Source organism: Vicia villosa, linkage group LG4, assembly GCF_029867415.1.
Source record: "Vicia villosa cultivar HV-30 ecotype Madison, WI linkage group LG4, Vvil1.0, whole genome shotgun sequence".
Taxonomy (NCBI): Eukaryota; Viridiplantae; Streptophyta; class Magnoliopsida; order Fabales; family Fabaceae; genus Vicia; species Vicia villosa.
In genome coordinates, this window is record NC_081183.1 from 142,913,208 (window position 1) to 142,932,768 (window position 19,561).

The 19,561-nt window shown below is 36.3% G+C and overlaps 1 protein-coding gene across 1 annotated transcript; it reads left to right on the plus strand.

Annotated features, from left to right (window-relative positions):
- Window positions 1–14,465: 14,465 nt before the first annotated feature.
- LOC131597989 (uncharacterized) lies at window positions 14,466–19,445 on the plus strand. The gene is made up of 12 exons (XM_058870644.1): window positions 14,466–14,493; window positions 16,611–16,627; window positions 16,724–16,827; window positions 16,927–17,053; window positions 17,228–17,322; window positions 17,637–17,760; window positions 17,879–17,959; window positions 18,091–18,189; window positions 18,283–18,462; window positions 18,533–18,634; window positions 18,758–18,814; window positions 18,957–19,445. Exons 1-12 carry the CDS (start codon window positions 14,466–14,468, stop codon window positions 19,248–19,250), a joined length of 1,308 nt encoding a protein of 435 aa, XP_058726627.1. The 3' UTR covers window positions 19,251–19,445.
- Window positions 19,446–19,561: the final 116 nt, after the last annotated feature.

The following is a 19,561-nucleotide window of genomic DNA, read 5'->3' on the forward strand; positions in this document are numbered from 1 at the left end:
CACCCCTTCAAACTCTCTTTCCATCTCAACCTTCTCCCAATGCCACCTTTGAACATACTCCCTCCACCTCTCAAAACAACCTTTGTGATTCTCCTCTTCCAACCTCTGCATCACATGAGCAGCTGCTCCGTGATTGCAACTACACTCCCAAGCCTCGTCCTGAAGCTGAAGTGGTAGTGTTAGATTCTGATACTGAAGCAGAATCTTCTTATAGGTTGGATAGAGAACCTCATCCGTACTTCACTTCCAACCCTGCCTTTTCAAAAACCCAAATAAAATTCCGCCCTGTATACCCTATTGGTGTAGTTTTTGAAAAAATAAAGAGGAATCTCAGAAGTATCTTTGATACTCTCAGAATTGCTGAAAGTTCTGGATTGAATGATGTTGCTATGCGGAACTTCTGGAGGATCTTTCGCAGAGAATCAGATGCTCTGTTTTTAGAACTTCAGGAAGCCTGTGTGGCTGCTGCCCCACGGCCTCGTGGAATTCTGAGGAATTATGAAGACTTCTGGTTTGCTAGTCTCAAAGGAAGACATCTGTTGGAAGAGAAGCCCTTCTTGGATGAGATGGAACAATTAAGACTGGCTGCTGAAATGGAAGCAAATCCATGCAGGGATATTGTTATCTTTATTCCTGATTATCCTGTTCTGCTCGGAGACTTCAAGACTCTCTTTAACTATCTGAGGGAACACCCTTCTGAGAAAGACCCAAGCTTGGTCATTCCAGAAGTTGTTAACCCACCAGAAGTTGAAGGTCCTTCTGCTCCCAGAAATCTAGCTGCCATTCTTCAGGCACTTGAGAATGGAGACTCGGAAATTCTTGCTGCAGAATATGGAGATGCTTCTATGCAAGAAGCAGATGTTGAAGATCATGTTGCTGAATCAGATCCTGTTGAGGAAATCCCTGCAAATGATCTATCCATGGAAGCTACAGATCAAGTTGCTATTCCTGTGGTTGAAAGCGGTGAAGCTTCTTCTGATGAATCTTCTCGTCTTGCAAGGACTCTGGAAGAAATTCAGAAGAGACAGGATGAGCAAAGCTCACTCAATGCTGAGTTTAGAGCTTTCATGGTGAGGCAAGATGGACACAACAATGAGGTTCAAGAGATGCTGGCCAAGATCCTGTCAAGGCTAGGGCCATCTTAGATTGAGTCTGTGTTGTTTCTTTCTTTTCGTTGCATCTGTTTTTTTGTGCATCTGATCTTACTTATCTTCATGTACTTCTGTACCTGATGTTTGAACTTCAATGAAATCATCTTCTTCCTCCGTGTGTTTCTTTTTGTTTGTCTCTGAATCTTTTCTGCTTTTTGATGATATGACAAAAAGGGGGAGAAATATGTGATAAATGATTTGATTAATCTATCAGTTGCTGGGTAAAGCTCCCACACATTTACTAACAAGAACTGCAAGTTCTATATGGTTTAAGTGTTTTGCAGGTGTAAAGAAGTGAAGAGAATCTTCAAAGCACACAAGAAGCAAAACCATAAGAAGCGTTATTCTGTAAAAAGAATAAGCTCATGGAAACTGAAGCAAGCTGAGTGCTGTCAAGCTTCAGAATCAGAAGCACTGATAATAGAATTTGATCCATATTTGTCTATTTGTTCTGACAAAATTCTATTTGCTCTGATACATTATTTTAGCCTATATGGCTCTGATACATATTTTGTGTTCTGATACACATCTTATGTTCTAACTCATTCATGCTGACTTTTGTCGTTTAGTTTTGTTCTGTAACATTTCAGGATGTAGAGATGCTCTGATGATGCTCTGGTACATTCAACAATGTTCTGATACAAATCTAGCATGAAGTGATGTTGGTAGAAATTCAAAGCTCTGAAGCTATCCGAGGGAAGCAGAAATCAGAAGCTGTGAATGTTCTAAAGATCCAGAAAACTCAAGTTCTGAAGCTGTCCTAAATGGAAGCAGAAATCAGAAGCTGTGAATGTTCTGAAGATCAAAGAAATTCAAGTTCTGAAGCTGTCCTAAATGGAAGCAGAAATCAGAAGCTGTGAATGTTCTGATGATCAAAGAAATTCAAGTTCTGAAGCTGTCCTAAATGGAAGCAGGAATCAGAAGCTATGAGTGTTCTAGGGATCTAAAGAAATTCAAGTTCTGAAGCTGTCAAATGGAAGCAGAAGTCAGAAGCTATGAATTCTCTGAAGACAGAAGCTTATGTGATCGTCTCTACCGAAATAATCAGGGAAGTCTTTTATTAAAGTTCTTCGAGTATTTATTTCAGGGGGAGATTATTTATCTCAGGGGGAGATTGTTAATCTCAGGGGGAGACATATTCACATGCTTATGCTATAGCTGTGTAATTTGTCTTTTGCCGTCTGCTCTTTCTGATCGCAAATTCATATCATTTATATATGTTTTTGTCATCATCAAAAAGGGGGAGATTGTTAGAACAAGATTTGTTCTGATTAATTATCTTAGTTTTGATGATAACAATAATATGAATTTTGCTTAAGATAATATGGTACTCTAATCCAATGCAATTTCCTTTTCAGGAAATATATAAAGAGTATGCATAATTCAGCGCTCAGAAGCTTTGTCTCAAAGGGTTCAGCATGCAACATCAGAACATGGTCTGGCAAGACATCAGAAGATGGTCGAAGCAGAATCAGAACATGGGTCTATGGAAGCATCAGAAGAACATGAGATCAGAAGCACTGAAGTTCTGATGGTATCACGCTCAGAAGCACTTCATGTAACATCCCAAAATTTATTATTTAATTAATTTAATTAAGTTTTAAATTAATTATTCGAAGTTAGCATTTTATTGAGATTAATTGGAAATAATAAAATGTTAGTTGTTGGGCCATTGGTGGAGTTAGTAATGTGGGGGTGTTAATATGAAGGAGCCCATTACTAAATTATATGCTATGTTTTCATAAAATAAGAAAATAAGAAGAATTTGAGAAATAGAAGAGAAAAACCTAACATGGAGAGATGGAGAAGTCATGGACAAGAGCATTTTCGTATTCATGATGCAGCCCTCACAAAATGGGTCATAACTTTCTGCTCGTAACTCCAAATCAGGGAGGTTCTCTATGAGGGAGAAAAGCGGGTTTAAAGATTGGAGATTCTTGCTGAAAGTGAAGAAAAGAGGCTTACGGGTTTGATGGAGAAGAAGGGAAAAAGTCCAGATTCTTGGCTAAGGTAAGGGGGGACTCTTCCGGTTAATATCTTTTATCGTATTATAGATGATGGGACTGATTTAGATGCATTGTTTGTGTCAAATTGTTATATGTTAGGTTGGGGTTTTGGGATGACTTTGATGGGAATTGTTTGACGTGATGAATTGTATGATCATATGGCTGTTATAATGATTGAATGATCCTCTTTGTGTGTTATATTTGTGTTATAACATGTATGTGGCTGATATGGTGGTATTTGAGGTTCATGATATAACTTGATTTGGGTTTTGGGGATTTTGGGATGAATCCCGTAATGCTGTCAATCGATGTGAGATCTCTGGTTTTTGCCAGTTCGCGCCGCGAAGGTGGGTGCGCGCCGCGAAGGCGGAGTAATTTTCTCGTTCCGCGCCGCGAACCTGTGTTGCGCCGCGAAGGCGTGTTTTCTATTCGTTACGCGCCGCGAACTGTGTGTGGCGCCGCGTGCTGTAGCGATAATTAATTTCTTTGAAAAATGTAAAAATGTGTAACTTTCAAACCGTAAGTCCGTTTTAGACGCCGTTTTGGACGTTGTTCCTTAAAGTGAATGTTCTACCATATGAAATGAATAAAACAATAACAACTTGATTTTATTTTAAAAAGTATCATTTTCTTCAAATGTGGTTTATTCTGGTTTTGCATAGCTGATGAGGTGCAATGGTTGTTGTGTGCATAGTTGAATATGTGCAATGATGTATGTTGTGATAATGTGGTTGCTCCTGTTAATTGTGCAAATGGGTGTTGTTCATGGTAAATATGGCTATCATGTGTTTTGATGAATGATGAGGTAAATACTCTGTCGTTGACGAGTTGCTTTGTTGTACTTGGTACACGATTGTAAGGGATGTTATTGTTGTTGCACTGTATGATGAATGATTTACCTGTTATGATGTTGTGGTTGTAATTGGTATTTGTTATACATATATGGTTGATGTAAAATATGTATTTTATTATGGTTGAGAAATGGCATAACTGTGTATGGCTATTGATTATTGTGGTGGTTGATGATTATGACATTTGGTTGATTTATGTGGGTGATGAGCATGTTATGGTTGATACATGCATTCATAATCATTATGTGGCTGATCCTTGACGATGGTGGATCAGTGGTAGCTAATTCCCATTGTGTGGAATTAGTGAGTGGGTGTTGCCGTATCCTTGACGATGGTGGATCGGTGAGTTGGGTTATCCCAGATTTTGGTACCACATGCATATAGTTGCATTTGCATTAGGCTACTTGTGTTATTATAACATGAATGGAAGATTGTCCAATGTTATAATATGTGATGAATGTGTAATGGTTATGATTTGTTTGGATGAATTATGGTGTAGTCTCTTGGTAGTGTATTCTATTTGTTGTTATGTGTTGATGAGTACTTCCTGACAATCTGAATATAATGAAATTGGATGAATAATGTGACTATGACGTGTTATTGTTTATGATTCGATAACATTTGTTAATTGTGAATGAGACTCACCCTTACTTTGATGATTTCAGATTGGCGAGTAGCGGCTTTTGGCTTTGGTGAGGATAGCTCATAGGCCAGTTTGTTTAAGTATAGTGTCGGTGTCATGCTCTGATATTGTAACACTGGGGGAACGCTAGTTTAGAGTTGATGATGATACTCTATTTTGTTGTTATTGGAGTAATTTTGTGAGATATTGCATAGATGATGTTATGCTTATCTGTTGATTAATTTTCCGCTGTGTAAACATGAGATGTTTATGTATTATGACAGATTGTTCCTTAGTGAAAGCATGACAATTGATTTATGATAATTTGTTTTAAATTTTATTGTGGCACCCTTGTTTTCATGTTTTACTCTGAATTATTTTATTAATTTCCGCGGGGTTTAGAAGGGTGTTACACTTCAAGGTCAGAAGATCAGAAGATGCTTTGCACCAAGCTGTTTGACTCTGATGATATTCAAACGTTGTACTCACAAACATCAGATCAGAAGGAAGTACATGTGGCAGGCTACGCTGACTGACAAAAGGAACGTTAGAAGCTATTAAAGGCAACGTCAGTAGACACAGCGTGAACAAGGCTCGAGGTAGTTGACAAAAGCGTATAACATTAAATGCGATGCTGTACGGAACACGCAAAGCATTAAATGCACTCAACAGTCATCTTCTCCAACGCCTATAAATATGAAGTTCTGATGAGAAGCAAGGTTAACGATTCTGAACAAAACAACTCATATTAACTTGCTGAAACTCTGTTCTATTCAAAGCTCAGAATCTTCATCTTCATCAAAGCTCACTACATTGCTGTTGTAATATATTAGTGAGAATAAGCTTAAACGATAAGAGAAATATCACAGTTTGTGATTATAGCTTTTAAGAAGCAATTGTAATACTCTTAGAATTGATTACATTAAGTTGTAAGGAACTAGAGTGATCGTGTGGATCAGAATACTCTAGGAAGTCTTAGAGGTTATCTAAGCAGGTTGTAACTAGAGTGATCGTGTGGATCAGAATACTCTAGAAAGTCTTAGAGGGTATCTAAGCAGTTGTTCCTGGAGTGATCAGTGTGTGATCAGAAGACTCTGGAAGACTTAGTTGCTGACTAAGTGGAAAACCATTGTAATCCGTGCGATTAGTGGATTAAATCCTCAGTTGAGGTAAATCATCTCTGCGGGGGTGGACTGGAGTAGTTTAGTTAACAACGAACCAGGATAAAAATAACTGTGCAATTTATTTTTATCGGTCAAGTTTTTAAAGCTACACTTATTCAAACCCCCCCCTTTCTAAGTGTTTTTCTATCCTTCACCTATATATTAGGAATCATGATCTATAGAGATAGATCACAAAAACTGCTCGGCCTAAGTCATAGTACATACATTGACAAAGTGCTGAGACGCTTTAATATGCATGATTCCATGAAATGATTCATACCTATGCAACATGGCATGTGTCTATCAAAAACAAAATCCCCTTCAACTAAGGAAGAAATGGATCGCATGAATAAGATTCCATATGCATCAGCAATAGGATCTATCATGTATGCCATGTTATGTACTCGACCAGATGTCTCATATGATTTAAGTGCAACGAGTAGATACCCATCTGATCCTGGTGATACTCATTGGGTAGCTCTCAATAATATCCTTAAGTACTTGAGAAGGAGTAAGGACTCATTCTTGGTATATGAAGGTCAGGAAGAGCTTGTTGTAATTGGATATATAGATGCTAGCTTCTAGACATATAAGGATGACTCTAGGTCCCGATCTGGTTATGTGTTTTGCTTAAATGGTGGCGTTGGGAGCTGGAAGAGTTCAAAGCAAGATATAGTTGTTGATTCTACTACCAAGGTCGAGAACATTGTTGCCTCAAATGCAGCAAAGGAAGTTGTTTGGATCAAGAAGTTCATTAGTGAACTTGGCATTGTCCCTAGCATTGTGGATCCCATTGATCTCTATTGAATGGTGCTATTGCACAACCTAAGGATCGTGGATCTCACTAATGATCCAAACATATACTTAGGCACTATCACCTCATTCGAGAGATAATAGATATGGGAGATGTGAAGATATGCAGAGTACCTACACTTGACAATGTTGCTGACCCACTGACAAAGCCTCTTGCGCAACAGAAGCATTATGGCCATACTAGATATATGAATATTAGGGGTATGCCTGATTGGCTCGAGTGCTAGAGGGATATTGTTGGTGTAAGCCCTAGAGGCCAATACTTTTGGTACTTGTATTGAATAATTTATTAATAATAAAAAGGCATTTATTTATTATGTTTTCGTTTAATGAAATGTTAAGTTTGACTTAATCATGAGAATTATTAAACATAGAGACACTATTTTTAAAGTATCTGTAGTCGAGCTTTATTGTGAAGTGGGATAACATTAAAGCATTGAGTCTATTATGTAGATAAACTGATGATAATGTCTCATGGATCATGGATAAAGAGTTATCAAGTATTAACATAGGTATAAATATTAGGAGTAATATTTATACTTGATTGACCTGCTATGAGAATACAAGTCTTAACATAGGTATAAAATGTTATGCAAAGTGTCATAAGTTATTCTCATGGTGATAAGTGGTGTATACCACCCTTAGACTTAAAACCACTATGAACGATAGATGTATAGTCGAATATTTTATTGTTGATCAAACATTGTCCGTAACTCAATGACCGTAAAGACAGTTGATGGGTACTCCATAAAGCATGCTGAGGGACATGAGTGACCTAGATGGAATTTTTCCATCATGCGTAACAGGATAAATGTCTAACGGCCCAATATTGAACTGGACAAGGGTGACATGGTCTATGATTTGTGTTAAATATAGACATAAGGGTAAATGGGGTAATTGTACACACAAGTATTATCACATAAAAGGTTTTGTCAGATCACATGACATTTTCGTGACTTAGGTAGCAATGATGTGTTGCTAGATATTGATCACTGTTTATTATGTTAAATACGTGATTTAATATAATTGCCAACGTCACGAGAACCTACGGAGTCACACACAAGGATAGATTCATGAGAGATAAAATAAATAAGGAACACCATAAGGTATGATACACTTAATTAGAATACAAAATATGGTAAGGTACCACGCGTTTAATTGTGTAATACGGTGGGAGAACTGACCTTTTTGAAAATGTTGCGGATAGCAAGAGTCGCCATCGACTTTTATTTTATCCAATTGGAAAGGCTAAAAGATTAGAAAAACACCTTTTAAAAAGACTTTGAGTTCGGGGGGTAGGTTATACAAAGGGAAGGTGTAAGCACCCTTTGTATCCATGGTTATCCATGGGCTCTTAATTGCTTAGCTCACTTTTGTTTTCAAAATGTTTGAAGTGTAGTGTGTGAATAGGAAAAAGATTTGTTAAGGACTTTAACTTGTAAATAAGTGTAGCCTTTTTGAAAGTAATTTGAAAAGAAGGTGTGAAAAGTAATTTTGAAATTTAAGTTTTGAATAGAGCGAGCAATTAAAAGCAACTACCCTAAGTTTAATTTTTCTGCTCTTTAAGACTTTTGTTTGAAAGGGCAGGTAGTCCTTTCATTGGATTGCGGGTCATCAAAATTATCGTTCGCCATAAAACTATCCCTACCATAAAAGGGCAGGTAGTCTTAGGGAAGGATATAATAGTCATTTTAGGCAACATGCGAGGATACCTTAGCAATTGGGACAATCATCATTTACAAGGCAACCTCGAGGGACAAAATTGATGATGATAATGAATTGAGGGAAACATTTGTTTTGCTTTAGGTATCCTCGGAATCGAGGGACTTTGACTATTTCAGAATCATAATAATAAAAAGGCAACCGGCAACAAGGCAACAAAAAGAGGTTACCCTAAAGGTGTGTGTGTCACAATCAGGTGATTCAATTCAGTCATATTTATCTTATAATTTAGGCAAACTAAATTTATTAGCAGGCTTGCACTCCCTAGGATTACTAACCACACAGTTAAAAAAATAAAGGCAGAATTTAAAAAGTCATACGCTATTACAATAAACACCTGTGGGCAGAAAATAAAAGGCAGGAAAAGAAAACCTAAACTATTACAATAAACACCTGCAGGCAGATATAGAGATAAAAATAGAAACCCTAAGCTATTACAATGCTTTGGGGGCAAATACAATATAGAGGAAGAATTGAGCGCGAAAATAAAGTCTAATTAACTATTACAAGCCACAAGGGCAAACCACAAAAATAAGACAGGATAAACTCGTATGATTGAAAGATAAAGTCTAATTAACTATTACAAGCCACAAGGGCAAACCACAAAAATAAGACAGGATAAACTCGTATGATTGAAAGGAAAATTACAAAGGCGAATTAAAAGGTATTCGAAATCAAGGCTAACAAACCTAAAATTAATTATAAACCTAATTAATTAAAATTATCTAACCTAAATCTAAATCCTAATTAACTAAATTAATATTAAATTACAAAAGAGGTTAATTGAGTAAATAAAATCTAAATTCTAATTTTATTTTAAATAATTAGGATTAAATTAAATTTAAATTATTTAACCTAAAATTAACTAATTAAAACCTAATCCTATTTATTAACCTAATTCTAAAAAAACTAATTAATTTTTTAAAAAACGATTTAAGGTTTTGAAAAGACAAAGAAAAAAAATATTTTTAGTATAAAAACACTAAAAAAAACACTTAAAGGCAAATAAATAATAAAAGAAAGAAAAAAAACCATGGTGGTCCTTCGTCCTCATAGGCGTCGGATCTGCAATGGAAGAGATCCTGGGGCTGGTGGCTGATGGTGCACCGTACGCGTGCACACCTTCGTCACGCTGAATCTGCAAGTGATATTAGCCAAAGAAATAATATGCAGAAAAAACGCCAAGGGGAGGGATCGAACCCTGGCCTCTTGGGTTATGACACTCTCCTTTTAGCCACTGATGCTGAAACGTTATGCTGTTATTATATCACACGCAAAGAATAATATATAAAACAAATTGATTAGAAAGAATTTTAAATAGGAACGCGCGCCCAAGGGACCTTCTTCTTCCTCGTTGATATTCTAAAAAGGCAACGCTTTTTTGGCCACGGTCTTTGTGCGTGGCCTTAGCTGCCCTTTTGTAAAACCTGCAAATCATCATAAATCAATTCCAAATAATAGCCCAGACTAATCATAAACACTCTCCCGAGTACGATAATGCCCCTAATTTGGCCCAATTTTGTCTAGAGCAGAAACCCCCTATTTGAGACCTTCGTGACTTAACAATGGCGGATTATAGTTCCTGCACCTAAAACACAATTAAATTATCCAGAAACATCACACAGCTTCTCACGATCATGAATATATACACCAAACATGTTTATGATGCGTATATAATCGAAATCAAATTTAAAAAAAGAAGCCCAAACCGTGAGCCTTGATGTAGTGATTCTGGATGCTTCGATCAATGGAGATGATGTGGTTAACTTCAGAAAGCCACGAGGAATTGATTGGTAACCTTGGAATGGCCTGAAACGATTGAATTCTTGATCTGCAAATCCCTTGAAAGCTACCAATTTTTTTCTCTTGAGTGAGGTTCTTGAGGCTGCCAAAAACGTGTTTTGTTCCCCTTATATGATAGAACACAATAGGGTTAGAATTCTGGGCCAAATCCTTTTGAATCTTGGATTGCAAGTTTTGAAAAATTTGATTTATGGAAGCTTCTAAATTTGGCAAATTTGCTCTCAATCATGCCAATCTTGCTTGTCACGAAATTTGATAGAAAATATGGAGGTTATTTGATTAGATATGATTGGGAATTAGATTCAAAACAAATCTCCTTCATAAATCTTTGATTTTTTTTAATTTTATTGACTTTTTAAATGAATAAAAATTCAAATAAAATTAAATAAACCAAATAATTTTGTGGCAATTGGATTTTGGGCTCTACATATCATGAGGATGGAGATTGGATCTTAAAAATATGGGCCTATTTGCAAAGAAATTCATTTTGAGGCCTTTTATTTCATCACATTTTTCCCTTAAAAATGGTCCAACTTTGACAAGGCATATCTCCCTCAATTTTTAAGATATGGAGGAGTTATAGGACTTTTTGGAAATCTCAAAATGTCCTCTATAAGCCACTTTGGAATCGTTTTTCCATTTGAATATTTTATCTTGATGATATGGGCTTTGACAAAAAACTGATTTTGGTTGACTTTTAAAAAAGACCTGTAATATTTTGACCCATATCTCTCAAATGAAGCATTTTTAGACTTGGCATCTGAGAGACAAAGTTGTAGAGAATTCAATTTCCTTCAAAATTAGCTTTGGATGGAGAATTTCTGATGTTCCATGTGAAAGTTATGGCTGGTCAAAGTTCAGTTGACTTTCAGATCAAAAACCCTAATTTAGAAACTTTGAGTTTTGTTGATCTCTGAACTTTCCTTGATGAATCATGATCAATCCTTGATCAAATGATGAATGATACTTTAAAATGAGGATGTTGACCAAAAATCAGGAATTTTGACTGTACTTTGACCACAATTGACTTTTAGGTCAAATCAGTCGACTGTTGACCATTTGAGCTGTTTTGTGCATCAAAGCTTGAAATATAGTGGAAAAATTTTGGGGTATGACAAAGTGATATACGGTACATCATAAGGTATGGTGCACTTACACTTAAGTGGGCTTTTTTAGCTTGCAGCCCACACAAGTGGTTCTATAAATAAAACCTTTGATTGGTGATTGGTGACCTCATCCTACCAGAATTATTGGTTCACTCTTGTCATCAAGCTTCCTTCTTATTACATCAGGAACATGCTTGTAACACATAGAGCCAAAGACCTTCAGATGACTCATTGATGGTAGTTTGCCACTCCATACTTCTTTAGGAACCTTATTCTTCAACTTCTTGGTAGGGCACCTATTCAGAATATAAACCGCAGTTGAAACAACTTCACCCCATAAGTACTTTGGCAGATTCTTCTTCTTTAGCATGCATCTCGCCATATCCAGTATGATTATGTTTCTTCTTTCTACAGCTCCATTATGTTGAGGCGTATAAGGAACAGTTACCTCATGATTGACACCATGTTCTGCACAGAAATCTTCAAACATCTTGGATGTGTATTCGCCACCTCCATCTGTTCGTAGAACTTTGATCTTATTTTCACTCTTATTTTTGACAAGCATCTTAAATCTCTTAAATATTTCAAATACTTTATCCTTTCTCTTGATCACATAGAGTCACAAATTTCGACTAAACTCATCGACATACGAAGCAAAATATATGTTTCCATCAAGAGTATGTTCTTCGAATGGAACATAGACATTTGAGTGTACCACTTCGAGTATACAGAATAATCTCATTGGCATAGTCGAAGCAAAAGAATTTATGGACTACTTTCTGACTAAAAAACCTTCACAAAATTTATCAGGCATCTCAAGACTTGGAAAACCAATAACCATATCTTGAGAAATTAGTTGATTGAGTGATCGAAAGTTCAAATGTCCAAACCTCAAATTCTACAACCAACTATCCTTGTGGTTGACAACAGTTTTTAGACATTGTACTTCAGTCGAACTAATCATGGTCTTAAACATCTTGAACAATTTTAAAACTCCATCTTTCATGACAATAGAGAAACATTTCTCGACTAGTTGTCCAACACTTATCATGTTTCACTTTATTCCAGGTACATAGAGCACATCTTTGATAATAGCTTTCCCTCCACTACTCATTTGAAAAACTATGTTGCTAGTACCTTCTACTTACAAAGAACTATTATCCACAAGTTTTACCTTTCTCTTCTTCGACTCATTGAAATTTGTCAACCACACCTTTTGACCAGCTATGTGATTCGAGCATCCTAATTCGAGAAACAAGATCTTGGAATCGACATGGTTATCTGCAACTGCAGCCATAACAACCATACCTTCAGAATCATCTGAATCTTGGCGTGCAAGGTTCACTCCTACGTCCTTGCCTTTTGTCGATCCATTGTCTTCCTGTACCAACAATGTTTAGAAAAGTCATCCCACTTCTCACAGTTATAGCACTGCACACCTTTCTTATCTTCTTTGTCCTTTCGATAGTTTCCTCGTCTTCTTTTATAAGTTTTATCTTTGACTTGCTGCTTGTGAGGGTTCGAACAAGGCTTCTTGCCTTAAGTCTTGTCAACTTTGCCTTTGAATTTGTTGGAACCACCATTCTTTTTCCATGACTGAGCCTGCAAAGCATGTATCGATTCTTGAACTCCTTTCCTTTCAACAATCCTAATCTCATGTGCCTCCAACGAACCAACCAAATCTTCCAATTTTAGGGTTTCAAGTTGATTGGATTCTTGAATAGCTACGATAACGTGATCAAAGTGAGAGGTCAACGTACGCTTTAGCTTCTCAACTATCATCTTATCAGTTAGGGTTTCACCACTACCCTTCAGGATATGGACGAGTTTTTGCATCTTCGACACATGCTCTACAATCTTTTCGTCTTCTCCCATAAAAAACAATTCATATTTTCGATGCAAGGTCTGCAACTTGAAAACCTTGACTTTTTCACCTCCTTCATAATACTTGTCAAGAATATACCATGCCTCCTTCATCGATTCATCATGAGAGATTATGTCGAAGTTAGATGTATCGACCGCCATCTAAATGCAATACGCAACCTTGCAATCCTTCTTCTTGGCTTCGGCGTGGGCAGTTTTTGGTGCGTCAGATGCATTTGCAGCCAGCACAGGGACGCCGTCAGGAATCACTTCTAGAGTTTCATAAAAACCAAACGGAGATTGCATATGTTTTCTGCATCAAATCCAATTCTTGTCGTCAAACATTGGAAGAGAATTCAGAATGTCATTAGTACCATTCATCTTTGCAGCAATTGATTTACGTTCCTTGGAAATACGACCACTGGTGTGAAGTTCTTGAAAACACGATCAAGAACAGTAAACGAAAGCTCTGGATACCAATTGGTTAATTTGTGAAGCATTTTTAATGAGGAGAGAATAGAGAGAATAAAGGAAATAAGGATTATATTATTGAATTGAATTGAATTGGCTTATGCATATCTGTCCACTAGTTGAAGGGGATTGGGAGTGCAAAGTGGAGTATGAGTAGGTTTTTCTCGAGCCATGTCAAATTTTTGTTACAATTTCTTAATATGTCCATGTTGAGAGGGAATCAAACAATTAATGGTAGGTATAAGTTCAACACCAATGAAGTAATGTGGATAGCCAAGATACTTGATGGAAAATTGATTTGACAATTCCTTCATAAATAATTTGAGGAATAATGGATGGCTTCGGATGAGAATTAAGTCATCAACATAAACTAACTAGCAGAAAAGCTTGTATACCTTCTTTGTTGTAGATGAACAAGGAGGAGTCACTGAAACTCATAGTAAAGACATATTATAATACAAATTCTTTGAGTGCATCATGTAATTCCCCGTATTGCTTTCAGGAATACAGACTGACCCTAAAAATCAACACGGGTCTTTTTCAGCATATTTTGTCCTCACTCACAAGCTTTCTAGGAAACTTTCAAGAAGGTAACCCATCCAAATACTACTCCAAGTCAAACACTTTTAACTATGGAGTTCTTATCTATTAGGCTATCGAAAAAGAAGATGCATTTTATTTTCGGTAGCCTAACAAATAAGAACCCCGTAGTTAAATGTGCTTGACTTGGAGTAGTATTTTGATGGACGACCTTCTGGGATGTTTCTCAGAAAAGCCTGTGAGTGAGGACAAAGCATATTGAGAAGACCCGTGTTGGTTTGTAGGGTCAGTCGGTAATCCTGAAAGCAGTTTGGGGCGTTACAAATGATCTCAGAGCAGACCTCTCCAATTACGATGTGGTTCGGGGATGAACCAAGCAAAAGTTAGTAGGCATGTAACACCCAAGGCCAACAAGGCAAGGAGTGGTCGTCGAATTCACATCGGAATGAGAGAGATCTTGAGGCTTTGCAGGTATGAGAATGCATGGTCGAAGAAAGACTTATAACGATTGACTGGTACTACCTATACCAACAAGATGAATCTTCTTTTCAATAGCCTAACACAAAAGAACTCCACAATTAAACGTGTTTGACTTGGAGTAGTATTTGGATGGGTGACCTTCTAGGAAGTTTCTCATAAAGCATGTGAGTGAGGACAATGCATGCTAAAAAGACTCGTGTTAGTTTATGGGGTCAATCAATAATTCTAAAAGCAATCTGGGGTGTTACATGTCATGCACAAGATGCTTGTTTGACACCATATATTGCTTTCTTCAATTTACAAATGTGACTGGAAAAATCAACATGAATGAAACCACGTGGTTGTTGCATATAAACCTCTTCACTTAGTTGACCTTGTAGGAAGGCATTATTAACATCTAATTGAAGCAAAGACCAATCTGAGGAGAGTAATGGTAAGGATAACTTTGATGGTTTGAGGTTTGAATAGAAGAGAAAATGTTTCATTGAAACCCAATCCTGGTGTTTAAGTGTATCCTTTGGCTACTAATATGACTTTGTACCCAGATATACTACCATCTGGGTTTCTTTTGATACGAAAGAGCCACTTGCATCTCCAGAACTTTTTTTTTATGTTGTTTAAATGGTTCTGTAGATGGATCTACAAAAGAATTTAACGTAAAATTTAAAAAAAAATGCTTTCGGAAATATACCTCCGAAAACAAGGGACAAAAATGATATTTCGCCAGATATCTAAGAATATTAAGGAATGAATGGAGATATATTTTTTTTAACATGAATATTAATTGGAAGTCTAAAATCAACACCCAAAAAAATGGACGTGCTATGCTGTTATAAAAATTTCTTATGAACCAAAAAACAACAACAGAAAAATAGAAAACTATAAAAACAACATATTGTAAGGAAAACAAACACCACCTGCCTGCTTGAGGTGTTGTCTTGTGTTGTGTCTCTCCTTCTTTCCTCTCCGATTATTCCTCTTTCCTCTGTAAAATTTCAAAAGGAAACAAAAATAATTATTCTTCAGAAAATCATTTCTGGGTTTCTTCTTCATTTCGGTATATTTGCTTACCTTTCATTTCTTTCTCTTGTATTTTTATTTATCATTGTTATAATATATAAATGCTTTTCTCTTGTTTCTGAATGTGCATTGTGTTATTCATGGTATATAAAATGTGTTGTTTTGAATTTTAGATCATGTATATATATGTTCTCTTGTTTACACCACATTCTTGTTTTGTAAGCTTTTATAGTTTCCTATAATATTTTTGTTTTTGTTTTTTCTTATTTTCTCATTTGGAACTGTTTCATTGGATTCAGGTACCCTCTAACCCAAGTTTGAATTTTTTGTTCTTTTTTTGTTTTGGGGTTTATATGGTTTTTTCTTTTGGAATTAGCTTTTGCAAAATTTTAGGGACAATTTGATCTATGAATGCTTTTACTTTGTTGTGGTTTTTCCTTTTTCTTCTCTCTCTCTTTCTCACTTTTTCATATGATTACTTTGGACCATTTAGATTCCTTGTGCATTGTTTCACACATTGCGCCAATTGATTCAAAAATTGATTTTCTTATGGTATTGTTCGGTTCGTACAGGAATAGGACATTAGTAGAACTTGTGTTGGTAATGGATATGGTTGCACTTAATTAATGTAAGGTTCTTCCTATCCTGGGGGGATTTGGATTTGAGATTAGTGTGTAATTCGTTGGGAAATGGAAGATAATTGAGTGATCTTCTCAGAGACTCCGCTCTACTTGTATTCCAATCAAGCGGAGCTACTCTGAGAGAGTACATGTGCAGGCAAGATGATCGATCAATTCATCAATTTTATTATTCGGCCTCCCAGGTTAGAGATTAAATCGATGGTTTATTCTTTCATTTACGTTACACTTTATTGTGTTTGAATTTCAATTGAGTTACAGTTTCGGTGTATGTAATATGTCACATATACAGGGCTCAGTATAATCCAGATCAGTACCTATGGGAAAAGGAATTCATCCTTGCAGGAAAGAAATACCTAAGGAAGGATTTGGAGGCAAGTATGGACATGTTTTGTTTGATACTACAATTCCAATTGATTGTTTTTTAAAGTTACTTAACGGTTACAACTTATTAGTTTCATTAAAACCTTGCAGCTCAAGAATGCTAGAGGATTTACGTTGCAGTGTAGTCATTACCTCCCTTTCTCTGTCCCGGAAGATATTTCTCTTCCTTGTGTTGTATATTGCCATGGAAATAGGTATTCCGTTTTTTGTGCACACTGCTATTGCTTCTCTTAAGAGTCTCTATTCTTCTCTGTATTGATGTTTCATGTTTGTATATACGTTCAATTATGCAGTGGATGTAGAGCAGATGCCAATGAAGCTGCGGTGATTCTTCTTCCATCAAATATTACTGTTTTTACGCTTGACTTTTCGGGATCAGGCTTGTCTGATGGTGACCATGTTAGCCTTGGTTGGCATGAAGTAAGTTTCCTTTTCAGTTTCACATGTTACATCTTTCATGGACGGACAATTCAACACATTCATAAACTGGCATGCCTATGAGTGTAATATGTCCGCTCAAGTTTAAGTTAACTTTTCGGTTACTTTTTTTCTCTTCATGTAAACTCTTTTTGTTTCTATCTTCTTATGTCACAGAAAGAAGATCTCAAGATGGTGGTGTCGTATTTAAGAGAGAACAAACAAGTATCTCGTATAGGTCTATGGGGACGATCAATGGGTGCTGTCACTTGGTATACATCTTCTAACAACTTGTTTGATTTTAGTATTATGTTCTATATATTTATATTCTAAATTGCACAAAAAAATGAAGAAAGAAAACAAAGTCTCCTCTATAAAAGAAGAGAAATTTTGCTTTGTAGAGAGATTGAAAGAATAGACAAAAGATACTGACATACACAAGCATACTTATACACATGAATAGATAGAATGCGAAAGTTTATATGGCTCCGAAGAGGTTTCTAAACCTAAGACTTAAATGCTGAGCCACCTGTATGCGAGATTCTCGCGTGTAATTGACTTCTCATTTTGCTTTGGTATGATATAGCCTTCTTTATGGAGCTGAAGACCCTTCTATTGCTGGAATGGTGTTGGATAGCGCCTTTTCAAACTTATACGGCTTGATGATGGAGCTTGTTGATGTCTATAAAATTCGACTTCCAAAGTTCACTGTAATAATCTCTCCCTCCCCCTCTCTCCCTCCCCACGTCTATCTGAATCTATATGCAGAAGTGATTCTTTAGTTTGGTTAAAAGTTCTAATATTTTATTGTATTTGGTTCATTGTTAGCTTAAAATGGTTGTACAATACATGCGGCGAGTTATTGAGAAGAAAGCAAAGTTTGATATTATGGACCTCAACTGTTTGCAGGTATGGATAAAATTATGATTAAAAAGTACAATACTCGTTGTGGTAACATTTATTTTCTGGCTATACAAATTGTTGAGTAGAGTTATTTCCTTTCCATAACTTTTTTGAAGTAATTAATTAAATGTTTACAGGCAGCACCGAAGACATTCATTCCTGTTTTATTTGGACATGCTAACGACGACGATTTCGTTCATCCTCACCATTCTGATCTCATTTCCGAGTCCTATGCGGTACTATTTCAAACATTTGACCTATTCTTAAGCAATTTGCAATTTTGCACTCTCTTCGCATAAACAAAACGTCTTTGGACTCTAAATTTGTAGGGAGATAAAAATACCATAAGATTTGAGGGCGATCACAACTCTACTCGACCACAGATCTTCTACGATTCAGTTTGTATTTTTTTCTATAATGTCCTCCGCCCTCCTCACATTCCTAAAGCTCGTAGATTTGAGACATATTACAGTATGAGGGATTCAAGAGTCGGTTCTGCTGTGGATGAGGTAATTCGGCTTTTATCAGGCGAGTTTTAGTTGAATAATAGACACTAACTTGTTCTTGGTATCTTTCTAGGACGTATTATATGATATAGTCTCTAATTTACGGTCTTCAAGTCTTGATGATGCCGCTTCATCATCTGCTTCTACAACCATTTTAAATTCGATTCTATCCCCGGTAAGTGAAGTTCTTTAAGGAATTTGCTAAAATCACGGTTAGAATAAGACAGCTCTTCAATGAGTCCGTGTTATTTTCTTCCAAAAGCTTTTTTGTTTAATTCGCGAATTGCTTGTAATGCAGGAGTCTGAGATTAGAGAAGAAACAACTCATGGCTGTGGTGAACCAGTAGATTCAAAGGTGATTTTAGTAAGTACCATCTCTGAAAAGCTGTTTGTTATCCGCGTGCCGATTTTGTATGCTAATTATTTGTTATCAACCTCATTAGTGGTTTAAGCATATTGATATGTAAGTCCTGAAAATACTTTTGATGATTCTGCAGGATGAGCCAAATTCTCCATTTGAAGATTATTTCTCATATTGTGGCTCAACAAAAGAAAGCTTGGGTGGTGATAATGATTCTGAGGTATTTGCAACACCTTTGGGAAGTATGAGAGAGACATTGGAAGAACAAAAAGAAGATGAAAAGAATCAAAAGAAGAAGAAAAAGAAGAAAGCCGAAACAGTCGGAAAGAAACCGAAACCAGACAGGCTTGAGAAGTTGGAGTCCTTTAGTCGACGCCTGCGGCTCTGTATTTTGAGGGGATCTTCCCATCGAAGAAATAAATCCTCTTGATTGCTGTTGTGAGATCTTCATCTAACATTACCGTTTTCATAACATCGATGTAATGATACAGAACATTTTTAAGGCAATCCATGAAATTCAACTTGTATATGTAGCTTGATTCTGTCAAAAAGGAAAAACTTGTATGTAGCATGATTCTTTTCTAGGAAAATATTCTACATGATTTTATGTGCAAATTATTGATTAGTCTTTCTGGCTCGTTTTATGTTTCTAATGCAGCCTCCAACCCTCCATTAATTTATTCGCTATCAACTATCAAATATAAGTTAATCTACTATAAATTAACTTATCAATTATCTACT

Bases quoted from the DNA above. Each gene is read 5' to 3' on its own strand.
- LOC131597989 (XM_058870644.1), top strand. From the start codon at position 14,466: ATGTGGTTCGGGGATGAACCAAGCAAAA. The intron at 17,054-17,227 runs GTAAGTTTCCTT...CTTATGTCACAG, and splicing joins TTAGCCTTGGTTGGCATGAA to AAAGAAGATCTCAAGATGGT. The intron at 18,635-18,757 runs GTAAGTGAAGTT...CTTGTAATGCAG, and splicing joins TAAATTCGATTCTATCCCCG to GAGTCTGAGATTAGAGAAGA.